The sequence below is a fragment of the Microcaecilia unicolor genome, chromosome 6 (assembly GCF_901765095.1).
Source record: "Microcaecilia unicolor chromosome 6, aMicUni1.1, whole genome shotgun sequence".
NCBI classification, from domain to species: domain Eukaryota; kingdom Metazoa; phylum Chordata; class Amphibia; order Gymnophiona; family Siphonopidae; genus Microcaecilia; species Microcaecilia unicolor.
Genome location: NC_044036.1, coordinates 4,861,398 through 4,882,869, shown reverse-complemented (window position 1 = coordinate 4,882,869; position 21,472 = coordinate 4,861,398). Strand labels below are relative to the sequence as shown.

The 21,472-nt window shown below is 44.0% G+C and overlaps 1 protein-coding gene across 2 annotated transcripts in view; it reads left to right on the top strand.

The window, feature by feature from the left end:
- Positions 1-21,472, top strand: part of TIE1 (tyrosine kinase with immunoglobulin like and EGF like domains 1) — a 119,538-nt gene that overhangs the window by 58,154 nt on the left and 39,912 nt on the right. The window contains exons 11-13 of one of the 2 annotated variants that reach the window (XM_030205293.1): positions 6,617-6,751; positions 7,284-7,574; positions 18,768-19,058. In XM_030205293.1, coding sequence (XP_030061153.1) covers positions 6,617-6,751; positions 7,284-7,574; positions 18,768-19,058 — 717 coding nt within the window. The remainder of the gene's footprint in view (positions 1-6,616; positions 6,752-7,283; positions 7,575-18,767; positions 19,059-21,472) is intronic. The other variant, XM_030205294.1, reaches the window with a different exon arrangement.

The window sequence follows — 21,472 nt, the reverse complement described above, 5'->3', positions numbered from 1 at the left end:
TATTTATTGATTTTAAATGATATCACAAGCATTACATCTTGTTAAGAAAAGCAGAAAAGAAAAAAAAAAAACATTTTTCAGTACATTATTCTGCCAACATAATTCAACTTCTTTCTTAGACCACAATAATTGTAGTGAAGGGGCCGAGATACATTAGGAGTAAATCAAAAGAATAAGTTGTTTTTTTAAAAGAAATAAGGCCTGGATTCACCCACAAAACATTTATATTGTGAATAACATGTTCTTAAACTAACAGAGGATCTATTTGTTCACTTTCTTCAAATCTATGAAATTTCTCAAGTGTTCAGGATCTAAAAATTGATATTATTTTCCAGATATTTAATCCGACATTTACAAGGATATGCCAGTATAAAATTAGCACCTAATGCCTTGACTTCGTCTCTCATTGCCAAGAAAGAACGCCGTCTTTCCTGGGTAGTCTTCACTACATCTGGATATATCCGAAGAGTTTCACCATAAAATGGTTTAGCCAAATTTCTAAAGTACAATTTTTTGATCTTGTTCAAATCTTGTTCAAAGACCATTGAAACAAGGAGAGTTTGCCTCTCAAAAATCCCATCATTAGAATTTTCCAAGAAGGCCGATAGGTCCTGCAATCCTTCATTCCCCTCTATTCTCCTTTTAGGAACTGGTAAATAATATATTTTGTTGATTGGCAGTATTAAGTCTGAAGAAATAGATAAATTTTCAACAAGGTATTTTTTAAACAACTCAAGAGCATTAATTTCAGAGGAGCGGGGGAAATTTAAAATCCGGAGGTTCAAACGCCTATTGTAATTTTCGATATTCTCAATTTTTCGATAAATGATTGTTTTATCCTTAATCAATAAATCCGTTTTATTAGTCAGCAGTGAGATATCTTGTTGAACCTGCGTTTTATTTGAAGAAGTTTCCTGTTTCAATGCCTCGAACGCGATAGTTAGCGAATCCAATTTACTCACTATTTGTGTAGTCTCCTGAGCACCTTGAGTAACTATGGATGTTAAAGACCGAATCGCAGACGAAATAGATTCCAATGTTGGCGCCATGTTCTCCCCCACTGCCTTTGGAGTGTCTCCGCCGATTGGAAATTCTTGAGCAACGACTTCCGAATGCTCCTGGACCTCCAGACACTCCCAGGCAGTTGCGGGGCATGGCGGCGGATTCACTTCCGGCGAGGACAGTGATGTTTCTAAACCTTGTGGGGTTAGTGCTCCTTCACTTTCCCGCACTGCAGGTAAACGTTCGCCGGTCATTCGTGGGGTACTTGTGGCAAATCGGTCCAGCGTCGTCTGAGTCGTCATACCTGAAGCTGTCAGCGGTACGCTTCTTACGACGCCCTTTCTTTTACTATGAGGCATATTCTACGATGATTTAGGTAAAGTAAAGGGAATTCAAAGACGCTCCGTTTACCAACAAGTCTGATCCGCCATCTTGGAAACGCCCCCCCTTCTAGGCATCCCTAGCCTATTTTTTAACTCTTTACAATACAAAATGCCAAATTGTATTAATGTTGTTGTTTCAGTACATGCAAAAAAAAAAACCTAAATACAATCAAATAAACATATAAGCTTCTTAATAATACCTACCTGCATCCATCCATTTCTCCCTGCACCCCTTCCTCCAGTCCCCCTCCTCACTATATCACTATTGGATAGAAGTAGATTTCAGATTGCAAAAGTTTTATTACAATTTAGCACAGTGTGGAGATATATTGAGAGCAAAACACCTGAATGCTGTAATCAATAGCGATTTCCCTCCATTGGCCAAAGGATTCACAGACTGTTAATGGACACATATCGAGCCTAGAAGACCTGAATACGTTTACCCTAGAGGACAGGAGGTATGATACAGATGTTTAAATACTGGAAAGGTATTAATATAGAAACAAATATTTTCCAGAGAAGGGAAAGTGGTAAAGCTTGTGGAGTGGAAGACTCAGTAGTAATGTCGGAAAAATTTGTTGCCTGAAATAACCTCCCGAGGGACGTGGTGGGAAAAAGAAACTGAGGCAGAATTCAACAAGGCATGGGATGAATACAGAGGATCTCTAATTAGAAAATGGATGGTATAAAAACAACTTAATCCTGCTCCTGTTTCAAGCATAAATTCTTCACCCCCTAAACTATACCGTTCCCTTGGATTTTTCCAGCACAGACCCTGCATTTTTTAGCATTAAATCTTAGCTGCCAAATTCCAGACCATTCCTCCAACGTCACTAAGTCCTTCCATCAGGGGTGTCTACCCAATCATAGATTTTGGTATCATCTACAAAGAGGCAAACCTTACCAGACAGTCCTCCAGCAATATCACTTCCAAAAAAATATTTTTAAAAACTGTCCCAAGAACCGAACCTTCCAGCCCACCACTGGTAACCTCCTTTGCCTCAGAATGAGCTCCATTTACCACTGCCCTCTGTTCTCTTCCACTCAACCAATTTCTAACCCAGTCAGTCACTTTAGGGCCCATAACATAACATATGATCTTGTATGCTGCCAAACCCTCGCAGTTCAAAGTGGATAACATGAGAAGATGCCAAAGCAAACCTCCGGGATGGCTGTATATGACTAAACTTACTACAGACAATGATTAAAAAACGACAGAGCCCACATATGAAGTTTTGGTCTGTTTCCTAAAATCTAAATAGTAGGGCTGCATTTTAATTGCAGTTAACTCTGCAATGAATGCATTAATCATTAATTGTGATGTAAAAAAGTGATCACAATTTTAAAAATTGATCATATTGCAGCATCTCCTGTCTCCTTCAAGCATCTCTTCTACTCTCTTCTACTACTAACCCCTGTTCTTGGCGCAATCCGACATCTTCCCCCCATTCACATTTCAACATCACCCACCCCTACGCCAGTCTACCTTAAAAGCTGGTCTTCTGTTGACCCTTGCCAGTGGCAACATTTCACATATGCTGCCTATAGCCTGGTCCAAAGCTTTCCCTCTGACCCATCCCACCTATGTAGAAAAAAGAAGTGATGTCGGAGGAGGCAGGACAGGCCAGAGGGAAAGCTTCGAGGCAGGCCACAGCCAGGGACCAACAGAAGACCACCTTTATGGTAGACTGGCAGAGGGGATTGAGAAGGGGGGAAGATGCTGAACCCCGGGTGGGGGGAGGGAGTGAGCTACAGACCCGCAAGCAGAACTGGAGGGGCTACCGATGAAAGCTATGGCCAAGGCAGTGAGCTCCAGCAGCCATGAAAAGAGTTTGGTGCTGTTCACCACCAAGTTTGTGTTGCTGCTCATGGACGTGGAAGGAAGGGAGGGAGGGGAGATGCTAGACAATGGGAGGAAGGAAAGGAAGATAGAGAGAATAGACCGAAGGAAAGAAAGAAAGAGAGATAATGGATCTGGGAAAAGAGGAGAGGGGGAGGGAGGAAGAGAAAGGGAGAGATGTTGAATATGGGAGTGGGAGGGAGGGCAATTATCAGTCCTTTAGGGAAGGGGGATGGAATTTGATATACTGCAATCAAAGTGGTTTACATATTATATACAGGTATTTATTTTCTACCTGGGGCAATGAGGGGCTAAGTGACTTGCCCACAAGGGGGCTGCGTCAGAGGCTATGTGATGTAAGTACTGATCTTCACCACCAAAAAACTTTTAGTGTCTATAAATCTTCAACACAAAAAAACTATTGCTCAAAATGATCAAGGCACCATAGTGGAAAAACCCAGCAAACGCTCTCCAGGAGATGGCAGTGTCCTCACAGATTAGACCATTTGTCAGCTAGAGTACTACTCATCTCAATCCTAACATCCAGAAGTTAGAAAAGCAGAGAACCAATTCAAAATCCTGTCAGCTATGCTTTCCAGAATTTGAATTAAGATGGTGTGATCCACAAGATCAAATGTGGCAGAAAGATCGAACTGGAGCACTAACGACCCTTTTCCCCTCACTGAGTAAAGATCTGGCATGGGGTCAAGTAATGAACCAAGAGCTGCTTCTGTACTATGTGCCGACCTAAACCCCAGTTGTGATTTCTGAAAGATGTTATAGGTATTTCTCCAAGTGAAAATTTGTGACATACTCCATTAATTTCACAAATAGCAGAATAGAGGCTATCGGTCTATAATTTGAAATAGTCTGACTGGATTTCTTCTAGATCTTCAGTTTGGGAGCGAATATTATTTCTCTTAAAGCAGTTGGGCAAAGTACCGGAAGACAATTGAAACTGATATTGAGCTGAGCTCCGGCACCCCTCCCCCCCTATAACCTGCTATTTGCCTGCTTTTCTAGGCATCCCCTACACCCACCCCAGTATTTCACTGCCTTGCATGTTGGGCTGAATTTTTGCGCTGGCAAAAATTGACCAGCAGGAAATCAAAAGCCCCCCCCCCCCATCGGGCATGACATCCAAGATGGTGCCTGCATCTAGTCCACTGGGCATCGCAGTGAGTTCCCCCTGGACCTCAGAGATTGAGGCCTGAAGTCACCGCGGCAGTGGAAGCTGCATTAGACAAAAAACTGCAGAAGATTTATGATTGGGCAGAGGAAGCTTATGACAGGTTGAGTTCAAATTCATATAAATTCTTGTATACCACTAATATCCCCTTTCCAGGGTTCAGTGTGGTTTACATTCTAGGTGAGAGAAAAGTAAATAGTGTTAGTGTGAGGTATGGTGTAATGCATGAGACTAAAATCATTAAGGAAAGGTCAATGGATGATACTAGGAGGAGGTAGAGTTGGAGCTGTCTGAGAATCAGTAGCGTATGGTGGCCCTGGAGGACCAGACCTGTTTTTGGGAGCAGTCCCAGGAAACCTTTAAAAAGGTGCAGGAGTTGAAGCAAAAATTGGATCACCTCGAAAATATATCCTGCCACAATAATTTGCGGCTGATTGGTCTTCCTGAGATGCTGGCGGATGCAGAGCAACGCAGATTTCTTGAGACCTGGCTGCCTCGAGACTTCAATCTAGGCAAGTACGTGGAGAGAGAGCACAGGCTGGGACAATGGAGGAAGAAGGGGGGGGGGCCTCCAGGCCGGTCATTTTCAAAGTCTTAAATTTTGTCCACAAACAAGCAGTTTTGAACGCTATCAGAATCGGAAAATACTGTGTTTTCAGGATTATTCGGTGACAGTGCAGGTGCAGAGCCGGGTGTTTGCATTGGTTTATGTGGCATGTTTTGAACAGTGCTTCAAGTTTGCTCTGCTCTATCCTGCCAAATTGCACCATCACGGCCAGATAAAGCTGTTTCAGCAAGTGGAGGAGGCTTCCACATACCTAACCGTGCTAATGGCCCCTCCGGAGTGAGAGTGGTGAGACTGCTTGGTAACATTGATCTTGTGCGTTTCTGAAGAGGGGGAATCACGGACTTTGACCTGAAAATCTCCATCTGGGATAGTTTGATAATAGTGCATAGCCTGTATGGGTTATGTTGCTGCTTATAGTGGATTCAGTTTACTTTTGAATTATCTGTTCTTCAAGCTGGAATAATTTTCTCATAGCAGTGAGTTGTTGGGTTCAAATATGTTATGGGATAAAGTATTCTCTAGCTCTGAGGTAGGGAGGTCACTGGGACAGTTCTGGGGGAGAGAGGACCCATTAGGTGGGGAGCAGTAGAGGTGGGTAGATTTAGGCATTATGGGGTGGGATGCATAGTTACGATGAGGGGGGAGCATTAAACATGACTGGACTTAGGGCAGGGGGTATATGGTATAGGGGTACTTTGGAAGTGTTAGGTAGGGGGTGTGGGGGATAGAGTCCCTTTGCAGGGGTAGGAGGGAATGGGGTGTTGTAGGAATGGTGCTCTGAAGGGAAGTCTGTACAGTGATTCTTCTGGAAAGGGGGTCATGTGATATTGTATCACTTTCCTAAGGGGCCGGGCGAGAGCTAGGATCTTACGGACTGAGACTTTTATATTCATGGGATGATCCACCTTGAGGATTAGCTCCTGGAATGTGGCCAGTATTAATTTCCTGTTTAAAAGATCAAACATTTTGCAGGAGTTAAAACAAGGGAAAATACGTATAGTTTGTCTCCAGGCGAGGCGTTTAATTGTCTCTGAATAACAACTAAGCTAAAGCTGGGATCTGGACTTTTGCATATCTGTAACCTCTCTTGAGTACCTCTGGTAGAGCACGAGGTAAAGCACAATGACCCTGCAGTGCTTGTGCATGAGGTAGAGCACAATGACCCTGTAGTGCTTGTGCATGAGGTAAAGCACAATGACCCTGTAGTGCTTGTGCACGAGGTAAAGCACAATGACCCTGCAGTGCTTGTGCACGAGGTAGAGCACAATGACCCTGTAGTGCTTGTGCACGAGGTAAAGCACAATGACCCTGCAGTGCTTGTGCACGAGGTAGAGCACAATGGCCCTGCAGTGCTTCTGCACGAGGTAGAGCACAATGACCCTGCAGTGCTTGTGCACGAGGTAGAGCACAATGACCCTGTAGTGCTTGTGCATGAGGTAAAGCACAATGACCCTGCAGTGCTTGTGCATAAGGTAGAGCAGAAGAATGATAGCCTGCATTTCCCCAAGTAAAGATGAATGAGAAACAGCTTTTAGTGTTTGAGACCCTGCAGACTCTAAGTATTGGATACTGTTTGATACCCTGTTGCTCCAGGAGACTGACTCTGATCTGGCATATGCTCTTTTTTTCCCCAGTTGGCCATGAAGATGTCACCTTGTCAAATCTGGAGCCATTTACCAAGTATCAGGTGAAGGTGCAGCTATCCCGCCCAGGAGAGGGAGGAGAAGGGTCCCCAGGGCCACTGGCTTTCCTGGAGACAGATTGCCCAGGTATGTGTCCAAATTCCACGTGGACATGGGTTGGGGGGGGGTCACTGCAGAGTTATCATACCTCTTAGGAAGCTGGGCATGGGGGGGGAGGGGTCTATGTAGGTCTTAGGGGCTGAGAGTTAAGGATTGCTGTAACTTATTTCACCCCATAAGATTCTGGGTGTGAGGGATTATTACAAATGAATGAATAGCTCACAATATAACATGTTAGAAATTGTTTGGGGTTACCACACACAGGATACTTGTTAAGTTGGATAAATGGGGTCATTGTAGGTCTGGATATCCAGGCACAGGCTGTGGTGGGATCCCTGTTCATCGTGCCCCCCTCAGGGTACAATGTATGGTGTTCCTAAGGATTTCCACATGCCCTCAGACTGCATGCATCAGTGTGCGAGATTTCTGCAGGCTGGGAGCTGCAGTGTGAGGTCACTGCAGTCAAAGACTCTTTGGAGAATATGGTGATGAGACCCACATGTGACAATGTGTTGAGGGGTGGGAATAAGACATCTCTCTCACTATCTGATATCGACAGAACCCACAGTGAAGCCTGTAATCGATGGATACTCTGTGGAAGATAAGAGGAATGTGCACGTAAACTGGCATCTCCCAAAAAGTCCCGTGAAAGGGAATGGCTTCATCCTACGTCTCTTCCATCCGGAGATGGTTCTGATCCATGAGGAGAATGTCACTTCCATGCTGATTCATTCTGCTCGCATCCCAAACCTTCAGTACAACCTAGAATACACCTTGGTGGTTCTGATATACCACTGCACCAGCCTTGGAGCTCCTTCTGACCCCTTTAAAATCAAGATCAACAGCACAGGTAAGTGTCCAGGGTGAGAAAAATGATAAATGGGATGAAACACGGGCCTTAAGGAGAGAAGCTAAACAGATTTCAAGCTTTTTAACTTGGAGCAAAGATGACTGAGACGGGAAATGATGCAAGTTTATAAAATCATGAGTGGCCTGGAAAGGTTGTTTAAGAAATACTGTAAATCACATTTTGAAAAGTGTTTTTTTCTCAATCGACAAACAAGCTATGGAATTCATGCCAGAAAACGTGCCAAGATTAAAATAGTCTGGATAAGTTTCTGGAGGGCAGGTGCATTAAGTATTTTATTTTGTGATTACTGTACTCAGTGCAGTTTTTCTAGCGAAAAAGGTGCCGGTACTCAAATGCCAGGCCACCCTTCAAGGGTGGGGTGATCACTGAGGGATCCACCCCACAATAGCTAGGCCCCCTGCAACAAGTCACAGAACCTATGAATTGGTGTGTAGAGCCTGAGCTCTTTCATTAAAACGTGGGGACCATGGGTCAATTTTAGCAGACAATGGAAAAGGTGCCGGTACTCAGTACCCCCAAGTACCCCCTCAAAAAAAAGCCCTGACTGTACTTGCCTTTTCCAAATTTAAACCCTAGGTGACTTAGAGTCAGATTCGTAATGTATTGTCTGCCCAGGGCAGAGAGAAAGCCGACGTCCCCGGTGTCACAAGCATCCTGTGTAGGATGTGAACGTGGCTTCGGTGGTTGACAGCCCACTGCTCTAATCACTAAAGCTGCTCCTTCGTTCTGCACAGCCTTCTTGTGTCCAGCTCCACGTCTGGAAGTGAGCAACTCGGTCTGGGTTTTCCTGGTTCGGATCTGACAGGTTCTCCGAGTGGAGCTGTGGTTTTACCCAGCCTGGATCTTTCACAGAACCTTTTGTTCAATCTTTTCTGTGTTACCCCGTTTCTATTATTTTATTTTTTATTTCAATTCTTTTTATTGTAAACTGATCAACAATTACAGATTTTAACACTAAGGAGCAGATTTTAGCAAATGGCTCTCAGCGCAATTCATTTATTTTATTCTTTTTAATGCTTGGCAGAGTACAAACAGCACCTACATAATTAAAATCAACAACTGGTAGAAATAAGACCAATAAAACATCACATCAAACCTTCCTTAAGGATTCAATTCTGTGTTCTGTTTAAAAATCAAACCTTTGCAGCATATTTCCTTCCATCTTCCCTCACCCTTGTGCAGCATCTGACCCTGTCTTCCCTCCCCCGTGCAACATCTTTTCCCCATCATCCCTTCCCCCATGCAGCATTTTTCACCCCATCTTCCCTCACCCCTGTGTAGGATCTTTCGTCCCCTTCCCTTCTGTTCTCCCGGTCACTGGCAGCTTTCCACACACCACCTACTGCTCAATGACCTCTTCCACTGGTGACGGTCACAGGCTCGCAGCGATTCAGGTCGCAGGCTCAGCTCACAGCGATCCCCACATGCTGCCTGCCGCTCAACGATCTCCTTGCTAAGCGCTAACCCGGAAGCCTCTCCTCTGCCGCATCTTGACTGGGCAGAAACCAGAAGTTGTGGCAGAGGAGAAGCTTCCGGCCAGGTTAGTGCTTAGTAGCTGCAAGGAGATTATTGAGCGGCAGGCAGCGTGTGGGAATCGCTGCGAGGTGAGCCTGCGACCGTCACCAGTGGGAAAAAGCTACTTGCAGGAACACTGCTGCTGGGCGGGCCTGACCCCAAATTGGGTGGGCCCAGGCCCACCCGTGGCTATGCCCCTAGTATTCATTCATATCCCTTAACACAGTTCACCTTTTCACACTTGTGAATCACATCAACGACCTTCATTCAATGCAATTCATGTTGTGCTTTAGTCCTAAGGTAAACCATCTGGAACCTTAGAGCTTACTCCATCTGACTCTAAATATCAGGTAAAGATGAAATTAACACCCTCAAGAAGGAATTGGCTACAATTAAGGAAGCATCCAGGATTACCCAATTCCCAGCCAATTTACCACCAGCACTGCCACAGAGAATAAAGCAACAGAAGAATAGATGGGTCACATTAGGCTCAAATAGATTAGGACCTGTGGCACAAAAGCATTCAGCCTCCCAATCATTGCCCCTCTATAATTCCTTTGCTGCATTGGATCATTACGATGCTGAGAAAAGAAGCACTGATGTGGAACCAGAGGCAAAGAATGTAGCACAGTCCAGGAAACATCCCCAAAACAATGTCAGATCAGTGCTGCTAGGAGACTCCATTATCAGAGGCATTAACTTAGGAACACAGTTCAAGGGTTCCAACCTAGTGAAATGCCTTCCAGGATCCTCAGCTACCCGAAATACCATCTAATACTAAACATGTTCAGAAAAAAGAGCAAGGATTCTATACTGATATTGTAATCCACATGGGGACAAATGACCTGGCCAACAATAGCAAGTTTAGAGCACAGAGATCATTCTAGAAGCTTAGGAAGGGACTGCAGCTTTTTCTGAAGTTATTCCTACGGTAGGAAGGGAGAGAAAAGACTATGTAAAAAAGAGGAATTCAATAAGTGGCTCGAACCTTGGTATAAAGAAGAAGGTTTTAGATACGTAGGAGGATTTATTTATTTATTTTATTTGTTGCATTTGTATCCCACATTTTCCCACCTATTTGCAGGCTCAATGTGGCTTACATATAACCGTAAAGGCATTCACCAATTCCGGTATGAACAAATACAGGTAGTGACAGGTAGAATAAGGTTCGTACAGTATGTGAAGAATCGTAGAGAGGAAGAGTTATTTTATGTCCATTGCGAGCTATAGTTTCGAAGAGAGGAAGAGTTATTTTGTGTTTATTCCGAGCCGTGGTTTCGTTGTGTTGCAGGGTTTAGGCAGTTATGTTGGGTGGGTAGGGTACGCCTTGTTGAACAGGTTCGTTTTGAGTGATTTCCAGAGGTTTAGGTGGTCAAATGTTGTTTTCACGGTTGTTGGTAATGCGTTCCATAGTTGTGCACTTATATAGGAAAAGCTGGATGCATAGATTAATTTGTATTTGAGTCCTTTGCAGCTTGGGTAGTGGAGATTTAAGTATGTTCGTGATGATCCTGTTGTGTTCCTGGTTGGTAGATCTATGAGGTTTGTCATGTATTCCAGGGCATTACCGTAGATAATTTTATGAACTAGGGTGCAGATTTTGAAAGCAATACGTTCTTTGATTGGGAGCCAGTGTAGTTTTTCTTGGAGGGGTTTGGCGCTTTCTTATGGGATGGGTAATCAAGAGAAATAAATCAAAATAAAACATGGAAAAGAAAATAAGATAATACCTTTTTTATTTATTAACTAGTAAAAAAGGCCCGTTTCTGAAGGCAAGGAAATGGGCCCTAGGCAGGCAATTCCTCTCCCCCCCCCCCCCCCGCGCTACGGCCCCCTCGCCCCCCCTTCTGCGAACCTGTCGACCCCCCGGACCGCCGAAAACCACCCCCCGCCGCCGTTGTGTAATACCTCTGCTGACGGGGGACCCAAACCCCCGACAGCTGAAGTGTTGTTGTGCCCTTCGCGTTCCTTCCTCAATCATCTTCTCTAGAAGTTCCTCTGCGTGCGTCTGACGTCAGAATCGGAAAGAAGTAGAGAGATCGTCAATGCCTGTCAAAGTGCCTTGCTCAGACAAATGGTGATGGAACCCAAGAAGGAAGGGTTGACACTGGATGTAGGAAGTGTTTCCAATGTCCGTGTGGGTGCCCACCTAGGCAATAATGATAAAAGAGCAAAAGCAGAGTGCATACGCACAAAACTCAAAGTACACTGAATTTCAGACATGCTGATTTTGGTAAAAATGGGAGTATAGAAACATAGAAACATGACGGCAGATAAAGGCCATATGACCCATCCAGTCTACCCACCCTCTGTAACCCCAAATTCTTCCTGTTCCTAAGCGATCCCACATGCTTATCCCATGCTTTTTAAAATTCTGGAACAGTCCTCGACTCCACCACCTCCACCAGGAGGCCATTCCACGCCTCCACCACCCTTTCTGTGAAATAATACTTCCTTAGGTTACTCCTAAGCCTGTTCCCTCTTAACTTTGTCATATGCCCCCTCATTCCAGAACTCTCCTTCATTTGAAAAAGGCTCTCTTCCTGTACATAAATGCCCTTGAGATATTTAAATGTTTCTATCATGTCTCCTCACCTGAAGAAGGTGCTTATGACATGGTTAGGCATAGGAGAAGTGGAAGCGTAGTGGTCCAAGCTGAAGGCTGCTATAAATATGGCAGCTGCCAAAGAAATGATGCACATGGTGGTTTGGCAATTCACATATACTGAGCACCAAAAAATTATTTCATAAAACATTGGTTTAAATAAAAATTTAGAGTAAGAGTAATATTTAGTTATACTGGTATAAAGAATGATATAGTTAAAATGTAATGCCAAGAAATGCAGAACGATGCACCTGGGGTGCAAAAATCTAAAAACGATGTACCAGATAGGAGGGGGAAGATTGGTAAGCTCAGCTCAGGAGAGGGACCTTGGGGTGATGGTGTAAGAGGATCTCAAGGTGATGAAACAAGGCAGTGGCCGTGGCCAGAAGGATGCTACATGCTAGGATGCATAGAGAGGGGTATAACCAGCAGAAGAAAGCAGGTGTTGATGCCTCTGTACAAGTTGTTGATGAGGCCTCATTTGGAGTATCTTGCTAAGGATGTAAAAAGACTTGAGGAGATTCAAAGAAAAGTGATGAAAACGATATGGGGTTTGTGTAGCAAGACTTACGAGGAGAGACTTGCTGACCTGAACAAGTATACCCTGGAGGAAAGGAGAAACAGGTACTTGTGACCTGGCTTGGCCACTATTTGGAAAACAGGATACTGGGCTAGATGGACCAATGGTCTGAACCAGTATGGCTACTCTTATGTTCTTGTGCGTGATATGATTTAGATGTTCAAATATTTGAAAGGTATAAATCCTCAGACAAACATTTTCAAGCAACGGGAAGGTGGTAGAACCAGAGGACATTAATTGAGGTTGAAAGGGAGTCAACTCAGGAACCATGTCAGGAAGTATTTTTTTCACGGAGAGTGTGGTAGATACTTGGAATGCCCTCCTGTTGGAGGTGGTGGAGATGAAAACGGTAATGGAATACAAAAATGCGTGGGATAAACACAAAGGAATCCTGTTTAGAAGGAATGGATCCACAGAAGCTTAGCGGAGATTAGGAAGCAACACCAGTAATTGGCAAACGAAGCCAGTACTGGGCAGACTTCTGCGGTCTGTGCAAAGACAGGTGCAGAAGCTACACCACTAGATGACCCAGGGGCGTAGCTACGGGTAGGCCGGGGTGGGCCCAGGCCCACCCAATTTTGGCCCAGGCCCGCCCACCCAAGCGCACACACACTGCAGCAGCAGCAGCGCATACCACAGAGACGGCACCCGCTCGCGCTCTGGCTAAGCTCTCTCCAGGTTCTGATGCCCACCCACCGGTGCCTCCCATCCCGTGGCCTTTTCACTGCCTCTCAGAACAGAAGCCCGTGGGGGGAGCGGTCGTACCGCCTTCGGTAGCGCGGAGTCCGTCAGCTGTTCGCCACATTTGTCCGTTACACACACACCCCTCCCCTTCCGCTAGGGCGCTTGACCTCTCCAGAGACACGTGCTCCTTGGGTCATGCGGGACTACGACGAGGTGACCGGCTTCCTGGGCCAGTGGGGACCCTTCCAGCAGTTCATTTTCTTCCTGCTCAGCATCATCCCCAACGGCTTCGTGGTGGTGTTCCTGGCCGCATCTCCCGAACACCGTTGCCTGGTGCCGGCCACCACTAACCTGAGCGAGGTGTGGAGGAAGGTCAGCATCCCTAAGAAGATGGTGGACGGGGTGGCGGTGGACAGCATGTGCTGGCGGTACCGGCTAGACCGGGTGCTCAATTTCTCTGCCCAGGGGCTGCTGCCAGGGCTGGACGTGAACGTGTCTGAGATAGGAGAAATGCCTGGACGGATGGACGTACAGCACGGACGTGTATTGCTCCACCATTGTAACAGAGGTATGTGCTGGGACAGTAGGTGATTGTGTTTGTGTTGAACGCTGCACGGTGATATAATAGAAACAGCGACAACATGATAAACCAGGAAACACACACGTACATCAGATTGCCCATTACCACATTATAGCTTTGCATGTAGTTGAAATGATTGCAGTGCTGTGGGTAAAGGGCTATGTCTGAGGCTGTATATCAATCTTGGAGCTCTTTTGCTAAGCTATGGTAAGCAGCTAGTGCAGGGTTTATTTCGTGGTAGACAGTGTGGATCCATGCTAATATTTCCTGCGCTAAAAAGGCAGCCATCGTAGTAAAAAATATTGCTGGCTGTCATGAGTGCTGATAGTAGTATGTGCATCTGCCCTACTGGTAGTCTGATGTATTGATTATTTACCACTGGAGCTAGAAACTCAATTACAGAAACTTTCAAACAGTGTTTCTAGAGACTGTCATGTAGCTTTCCTTCAGTGGATACTCAATCACTCAAAACAGTGGAGAAAAAAAAAAGACCTCAGCAAGTCAATAACTGCTTCTTAACCAGCAGTGCAGACATACCAGCCATGGGAGGTCAGGAAAAACTCCACAAATGGTGCAACTGTGTGGGAAGAAGAAATGCCAATAACAATTCAGAACAGAACAGTAATGTCAGCTATGCAGATGACTTCAGTTTCTCAATATTTTCAAATTATATTTTTTCAAACAGTACTTATCCAGATCCTTCCAATGCGTAGCTGTTACACATCCCAAGGAATCCTCATTTCACATCTGCTGCTTTAGGGGATTGATTAATTTCCCTTGACCACAGCGATCTTCAATAGGGCAGAGTATGGGAGGTGGGGATAGTGCTGGGCAGACTTATACGGTCTGTGCCAGAGCTGGTGGTTGGGAGGCGGGGATAGTACTGGGCAGACTTTTATATAGTGCCCACCCATATTAGCTCTGGGCCCACCCAAAATGTCAGGTCTGGCTACGCCACTGAGATGACCACAAAGCCAAATTGTTTCTACTGTTGATACATATTACAATTAAACTGATCCTTAATCAATGGAAGGATTTCTCTAAACTAGAGCACATACAGTGGTGGAATTTTATGTGTTTGATAGCATAATATGAACGTGGGGCTGCAGAAAAAAAAGAAGAATCTAAAATCTTATGGTAGAATTTACTGCTAAATAAGATTGTTTCTAATTTAAATTCAATATGAGTACCTCATTATCTTGAATATGGATCTTGTACACTCATGTGTGCTGTTAACGTTCTGTGGTTTTACTATTAATATGTGATTTTCTCACTGTACTGCAAATTGTATTTTAATAAAGCAAAATGCAATACAAATTTTGAACTGAACATGGCAAGGACAAATCAAGATCAGGTATACATATGAAGTATCACTTAACATATGTAATGAGTTTAACTTGTTGGGCAGAATGGATGTATGGTACAAGTATTTATCTGCCATTATCTACTACGGTAGTATGTTGAGAATCCGAGAAATTACAGACCGATAAGTCTGACTTCAGTGCCAGGGGAAACAGTGGAAACTATTATAAAGAATAAAATTACAGAACACATCAACAAACATGGTTTAATGGGACAGAGTCCGCATGGGTTCAGTCAAGGGAAGTCTTGCCTCACCAATTTGCTTAATTTCTTTGAAGGCATGAATAAACATGTGAGCTGGTTGATGTAGAGGGGCATAATCGAACGCCCATCTCCATGAGCGTCTATGTCCGAGAACGGGTACGTGAATGGGCGGGACAGACCGTATTTTTGAAAAAAATGGGCGCCCATCTTTTTTTTCAATAATATGGTTTGTGTTGGGCAAATGCATCAGATATGTGCGGATTTGAGCTGGGCGGTTTCGTTTTTCAGCAATAATGGAAACCGAAGGCACCCAGCTCAAAAACGAACAAATCCAAGGCATTTGGTTGTGGGAGGGGCCAGGATTCGTAGTGCACTGGTCCCCCTCACATGCCAGGACACCAACCGGGCACCCTAGGGGGCACTTGTAACGAGTAAAAAAAAAAAAAAGTAAAATACCTCCCAGGTGCATAGCTCCCTTCCTTTGGGTGCTGAGCTCCTCAAATTCCCCCCCCCCCAAAACCCACTGCCCACAACTCTACACCATTACCATAGCCCTTTTGGCTGAAGGGGGGCACCTAGATGTGGGTACAGTGGGTTTTGGGGGTGGTTTGGAGCGCTCCCATTTACCACCACAAGGGTAACAGGTAGGGGGGGGATGGGCCTGGGTCCACCTGACTGACGTCCACTGCACCCACTAACAACTGCTCCAGGGACCTGCATACTGCTGTGATGGAGCTGGGTATGGCATTTGACGGTGGCATACAGGCTGGAAAAAAAATTTGTTAAAGTTGGTTTTTTGGGGGTGGGAGGGGGTTAATGACCACTGGGGGAGTCAGGAGTGGTGATCCCCAATTCCCTCCAGTGGTCATCTGGTCATTTAGGGCACTTTTTGGGGACTTGTTCATGAAAAAAAGGGTCCAAAACAAGTGACCTAAATTCACGCTAAAAGCGCCTTTGTTTTTTCGATTATAGGCCGAAGGCGCCCATCTCTCCTCGGCCGATAAACACACCCCAGTCCTGCCTTCATCATGCCTCTTACACGCCCTCGTCAACTTTGTTTGTTCCCGCGACGGGGTGCAGTTGAAGACGCCCAAAATCGGCTTTCGATTATACCGATTTGGGTGCCTTTGCAAGATGGGCGCCTATCTCCCGATTTGGGTCAAAATCTGGGCGCCCATCACTTTCGAAAATAAGGCTGGTAGTGTATCTAGATTTTCTGAAAGCTTTTGAAAGTTCCTCATGAGAGACTCCTGAGAAAATTAAAGAGTCATGGGATAGGAGGCAATGTTCTGGTGTGGATTAGGAATTGGTTATTGGACAGAAAACAGAGGGTAGGGTTAAATGGTCATTTCTCTCAATGGAGGAAGATGAATAGTGGAGTGCCGCAGGGATCAGTACTGGGACCAGTGCTATTTAACATATTTATAAATGATATGGAAATCGAAAAGTCGAGTGAAGTAGTTGCAGATGACACAAAACTATTCAAAGTTGTTAAGACACATGTGGACTGTGAAATATTGCAGGAAGACCTTAGGAAATTTTAAGACTGGGCAACCAAATGGCAGATGAAATTTAATGTGGACAAATGCAAGGTGATGCACATAGGAAAGAATAATTCAAATCATTGTTACCTGATGCTAGGGTCCACCTTGGGGGGTCAGTGCTCAAGAAAAAGATCTGGGTGTCGTTGTAGATAATACGCTGAAATTTTCTGCTCAGTGTGCGGCTGCGGCCAAAAAAGCAAACAGGATGCTAGGAATTATTAGGAAAGGGATGGTAAACAAGAGAATATTACAATGCCTCTGTAATGCCTCATCTTGAATAACGTGTTCAATTCTGGTCACCATATCTCAAAAAATATACAATGGAATTAGAAAATTTTCCAAGAAGAGCAGCCAAAGTGATAAAGGGGATGGAACTCCTCCCATATGAGGAAAAGCTAAAGACGTTAGGGCTCCTCCACTTGGAACAGACATGGCTGAGATGAGATTTGATTGAGGTCTACAAAATCCTGAGTGGTGTAGAACGAGTAGAAGTGAATCAAATTTTTACTCTTTCTAAAAGTAAAAAGACTAGGGGACATTTAAGGAAGTTACATGGAAATCATTTTAAAACAAATAGGAGGAAATATTTTTTCATTCAACGAATGGTTAAGCTCTGGAATTCTTTGCCAGAGGATGTAGTAACTGCAGTTTGCGTATCTGGGTTTAAAAAAAGTTTGGACAAGTTCCTGGAGGAAAAGTCTATAGTCTGCTATTGAGACAGGCATGTGGAAGCCACTGTTTGCCCTAGGATTGGTAGCATCGAATGTTGCTACTATTTGAGTTTCTGCCAGGTACTTGTGACCTGGATTGGCCACTGCTGGAAGCAGGATACTGGGTTGGATGGACCATTGGTCTGACCCAGTATGGATATTCTTATGTTCTTGTGATCCTCTGAACTGTGCTAACTACCATTGAATATCTTTTTACTAAAATCCTCTGTTCTAGAATTGAAAACCATTTCCCAAACATTATACACCCAGATCAAACAGGCTTTATAAAAGGAAGATATGGCTCTGATGAAATGTCAGAAGAGTAATAAATACAATATTTCACATACAAAAATCTGACATTGCTACAGCCATTCAGATAATTTTGTTACTTGGACCAAAGATTTGTGTGCAAACCTCTAAATTAATGAATGAAGTTCAGACTCAATTTCTTTATATTGTTATATGTGCTTCTGTAACAGATGTTGAAATGGATGAAGGTGTGAATTCCAGCTGTTGTATGTGCTTCTGTAGCAGATGTTGAAATGGGTGAAGTTGTGAATTCCAGCTGTTATTTGTGCTTCTGTGACAGATGCTGGAATGGGTGAAGATGCTAATTCCAGCTGTTGTATGTGCTTCTGTAGCAGATGTTGGAATGGGTGAAGTTGTGAATTCCAGCTGTTATTTGTGCTTCTGTAACAGATGCTGGAATGGGTGGAGGAGCGAATTCCAGCTGTTACATGTGCATCTGTAGCAGATGTTAGAATGGGTGAAGGTGTGAATTTCAGCTATTTGTGCTTCTGTAGCAGATGCTGGAATGGGTGAAGGTGTGAATTCCAGCTGTTGTAGGTGCTCCTGTAGCAGATGTTGGAATGGGTGAAGGTGTGAATAACCAGCTTTTTTATGCACTTCTGTAGCAGATGTTGGAATGGGTGAAGTTGTGAATTCCAGCTGTTATTTGTGCTTCTGTAGCAGATGTTGGAATGGGTGAAGGTGTGAATTCCAGCTGTTATTTGTGCTTCTGTAACAGATGCTGGAATGGGTGAAGATGCTAACTCCAGCTGTTGTATGTGCTTCTGTAGAAAATGTTGGAATGGGTGAAGATGCTAATTCCAGCTGTTATATGTGCTTCCGTAGCAGATTTTGGAATGAAGTTGTGAATGCCAGCTGATTGGCTGAATGGGTCTCTGTCAGATTCATCCACAGGTACTTTTGTGCCAGATGCTGGGCTAGAAATAATTTTACAAAGGTTTGGAAAGAATAACTTTGTGAGTCTACCAAATTTTTAAATCAGGACCAGCCTATGACTGGTTTACACTGTCTATTTTATCTAATCAAACTTTGGTCAAGATGCCTTTGCAGTAGTCTAAGTCCTCTTCATTCTGTGCTAGGTCCATCATCACCACGGAATTTGCAAGCTGACGCTATCTCGAAAAATGCTGTGCAGCTGACCTGGCTGCCTCCAGATGACCCTAATGGAGGCGTAATGAAATATACTATTGAATGTCAGCCATTAGTGGTCCATGGTGAACAACTGTGGATAGACACTCTGAATGAAAATGAGACAAGGAGGATCATAAAGGGGTTAAATGCCAGCACGGAGTACCAGTTCCGGGTCCGGGCCAACTCCAAAGGACCAGGAGAATGGAGCCAGCCTCTAAAAGTAAAAACACACAGTGATGGTAAGGGACAAAGAGTTCACAGGATAAATACGATAAGATAATGGGGTGTTGGGGAGAAGTGAAAAACAGAAGTAAAGGTGGCATCCTGTTGGAGGTGGGGCCTGTTTTATTTTTAAGTGAACTAGATAAGTGCTTAATGGCAAAAACCCTGCATTGCAAAAGGGGAAGCTTGGCTGGAGCAGGGAGGGCTGGTAGTGTTCCCTAAGTACATTAGTAATGCCACAGTGGGAAAAGACCAAGGGTCCATCGAGCACAGCATCCTGTCCTTCCCAAGCGTACAGACTCTTACCCAAACGTCCCTAAACTCTACCAGTACAAAGAAAGAAGGAGCTGAAACTGGAGTAACAGTGTTGGTGGGTTCCTGGGGCTCTTTCAGCTGAAGACCAAAGGAGCTGGAACTGGAGCAGTGGGATTGGTGGGTTCCTGAGACTCAGTCAGCTGAAGAGCAGAACAAACAGCAGACCCACAAAAAAAAAGAGGGGCAAAAATCAAGGATTTTTATTCAAATAATCATATGTTCCTGACATGGGTACATTTCACCAGAAGGCTGCAACAGAGGCAGAACTGTAGGGAAAAATAATAACATTTAAATCATATATTGCAAATCAATAAAAACATAAATAAATAAATAAAAATGATAATGATGAAAAAAATCATATAAAACCCATACAAGCTATATAAAACATTCAAAAATTTAAAAGTATTATACATTAAATCTTATATAAATCATATTAAAATCATATAGAACCCATGCAAATTTGTATCCGACATACCCAAAAAAGATTTATGCTTTAAAGAGTGGCATCAAGATGTAAATTTGTGCAGGAAACAATATGTGAAAAGTGGGCAGAAGAATATTCAAAGTGACCACAGTTGGTGAAAACAGCTCAAGCATTGTTTCTATTTTAAAATACATAACTAGAGAGGTTACTTCAAAAAGCACGCTTCTCTCTAGAGAAAATATTTTTGTAGTGCTGGAAATCATGCGTGCTGGGAGTGGAAACTACCACCGGGCTCCTGTGGTAATTCTGGATTGGTGCATGGCAAACCCATTGGCATGTGCCAGCCCTTTAGTAAAAGGGCCTCTTAGTTTGACAGCGTTTTACTGTGTGTCATTTGGGCAACTCAGCTCCCGATCTGCTATGCAACAGTCTGTCTTCGAACAGCTCTGTATGGCTCCTGTACAGAACTGCTCCACGGGTCAGAGCAATGTTTTGTGAATCATTTCCTGTGTTTTGTTATGGGAATAGACATTTCTTTCAGATTGGGCGGTTGCAGAGTCTCAGGCCTTAATTATGCAGACCTTTTTGGGCTGCTTGGATCTGCTGGCATTTCACACTGCAGAAGTCTCCTCTCTTTCAATTTCCTCTCTCTCTCTCTGTGTAGGCAGAGTTGGCAACAGTATAGTGATTTCTATAAGCACTGTAAGAGTGGGACAGACAAACTGTGTAATGGTAGCTATTATCAGGATTTTATAATACCCCGTCACACAAATTATACAAATCCAAGTTCTATCACTCCTAGAACTAATAAGCAAGAAAACAGGCCAATGATTATAAAAATAAAGACTCTCTTTACAAGCAAGTAAAACATCCAAAGTGCAAACATGAATAGCTAGCTTCTACAAATTATGTCAGAGTGAACACAGGCAAACCCTGGACTAGGCCCAAAAAATCAGGCCTCCTATTATGACCCTTGAGCAATAATAGAGCTGGCGTACAATCTGGATGTAGGTGATGGTAGCAGGTGATGTTAGTGCAGGACACCAGATGGACAGCTGGATTTAGAAGAGCCCCAGCAGGTCTCAGGTTGGATGGCTGGTAGAAACCTGAAATGATGATGATTCAAGTTAAATGGAAAACCAGCTCATTTCTTGATTTCCAAAGCTCCTTCCTTATACGGTTCTGGTGGAGGTCTTATCTTTGAACATAAGCAAGCTCTTCCCTATGTTCTGAATATTTGGACCTCAGAAACCCAAATTTTACATCACTGAAGATACAGTTCTTGGAATTCAGGAAAGCCCTCAAACCCAGGCACCGGAGTGGTAGGGTCAAGCTGATCTCTGTACAAGAAGTTCAGGGCACAGTATTTGTGCAATACTACTCACATTAGCTAAGTAGTCCAGTTTCAGGCTAAAGTTCACCCTGCATTGGTCTCTGTTCTTGCAGAAGGTTGTCAAGCTGAGCTCTGTATTACAGCTATATAGACAAGGGCCTAGGATCCCTTACAGTTTCCCTTTATTTCAAGATGGCTGACACTCAAAAAAGGCACCAGGCAACTTTCGTTCTATCCTTCTAACTTGTGTTTTTAATTCTTTCAGTTCTTCATTAAACCATGGTATTGAGTTCTTTCTGTGTGAGGTTCTGGATTGAAGTGGTGCTATGTTGTCTAGTATATTTCTGCATCTGTTGTCC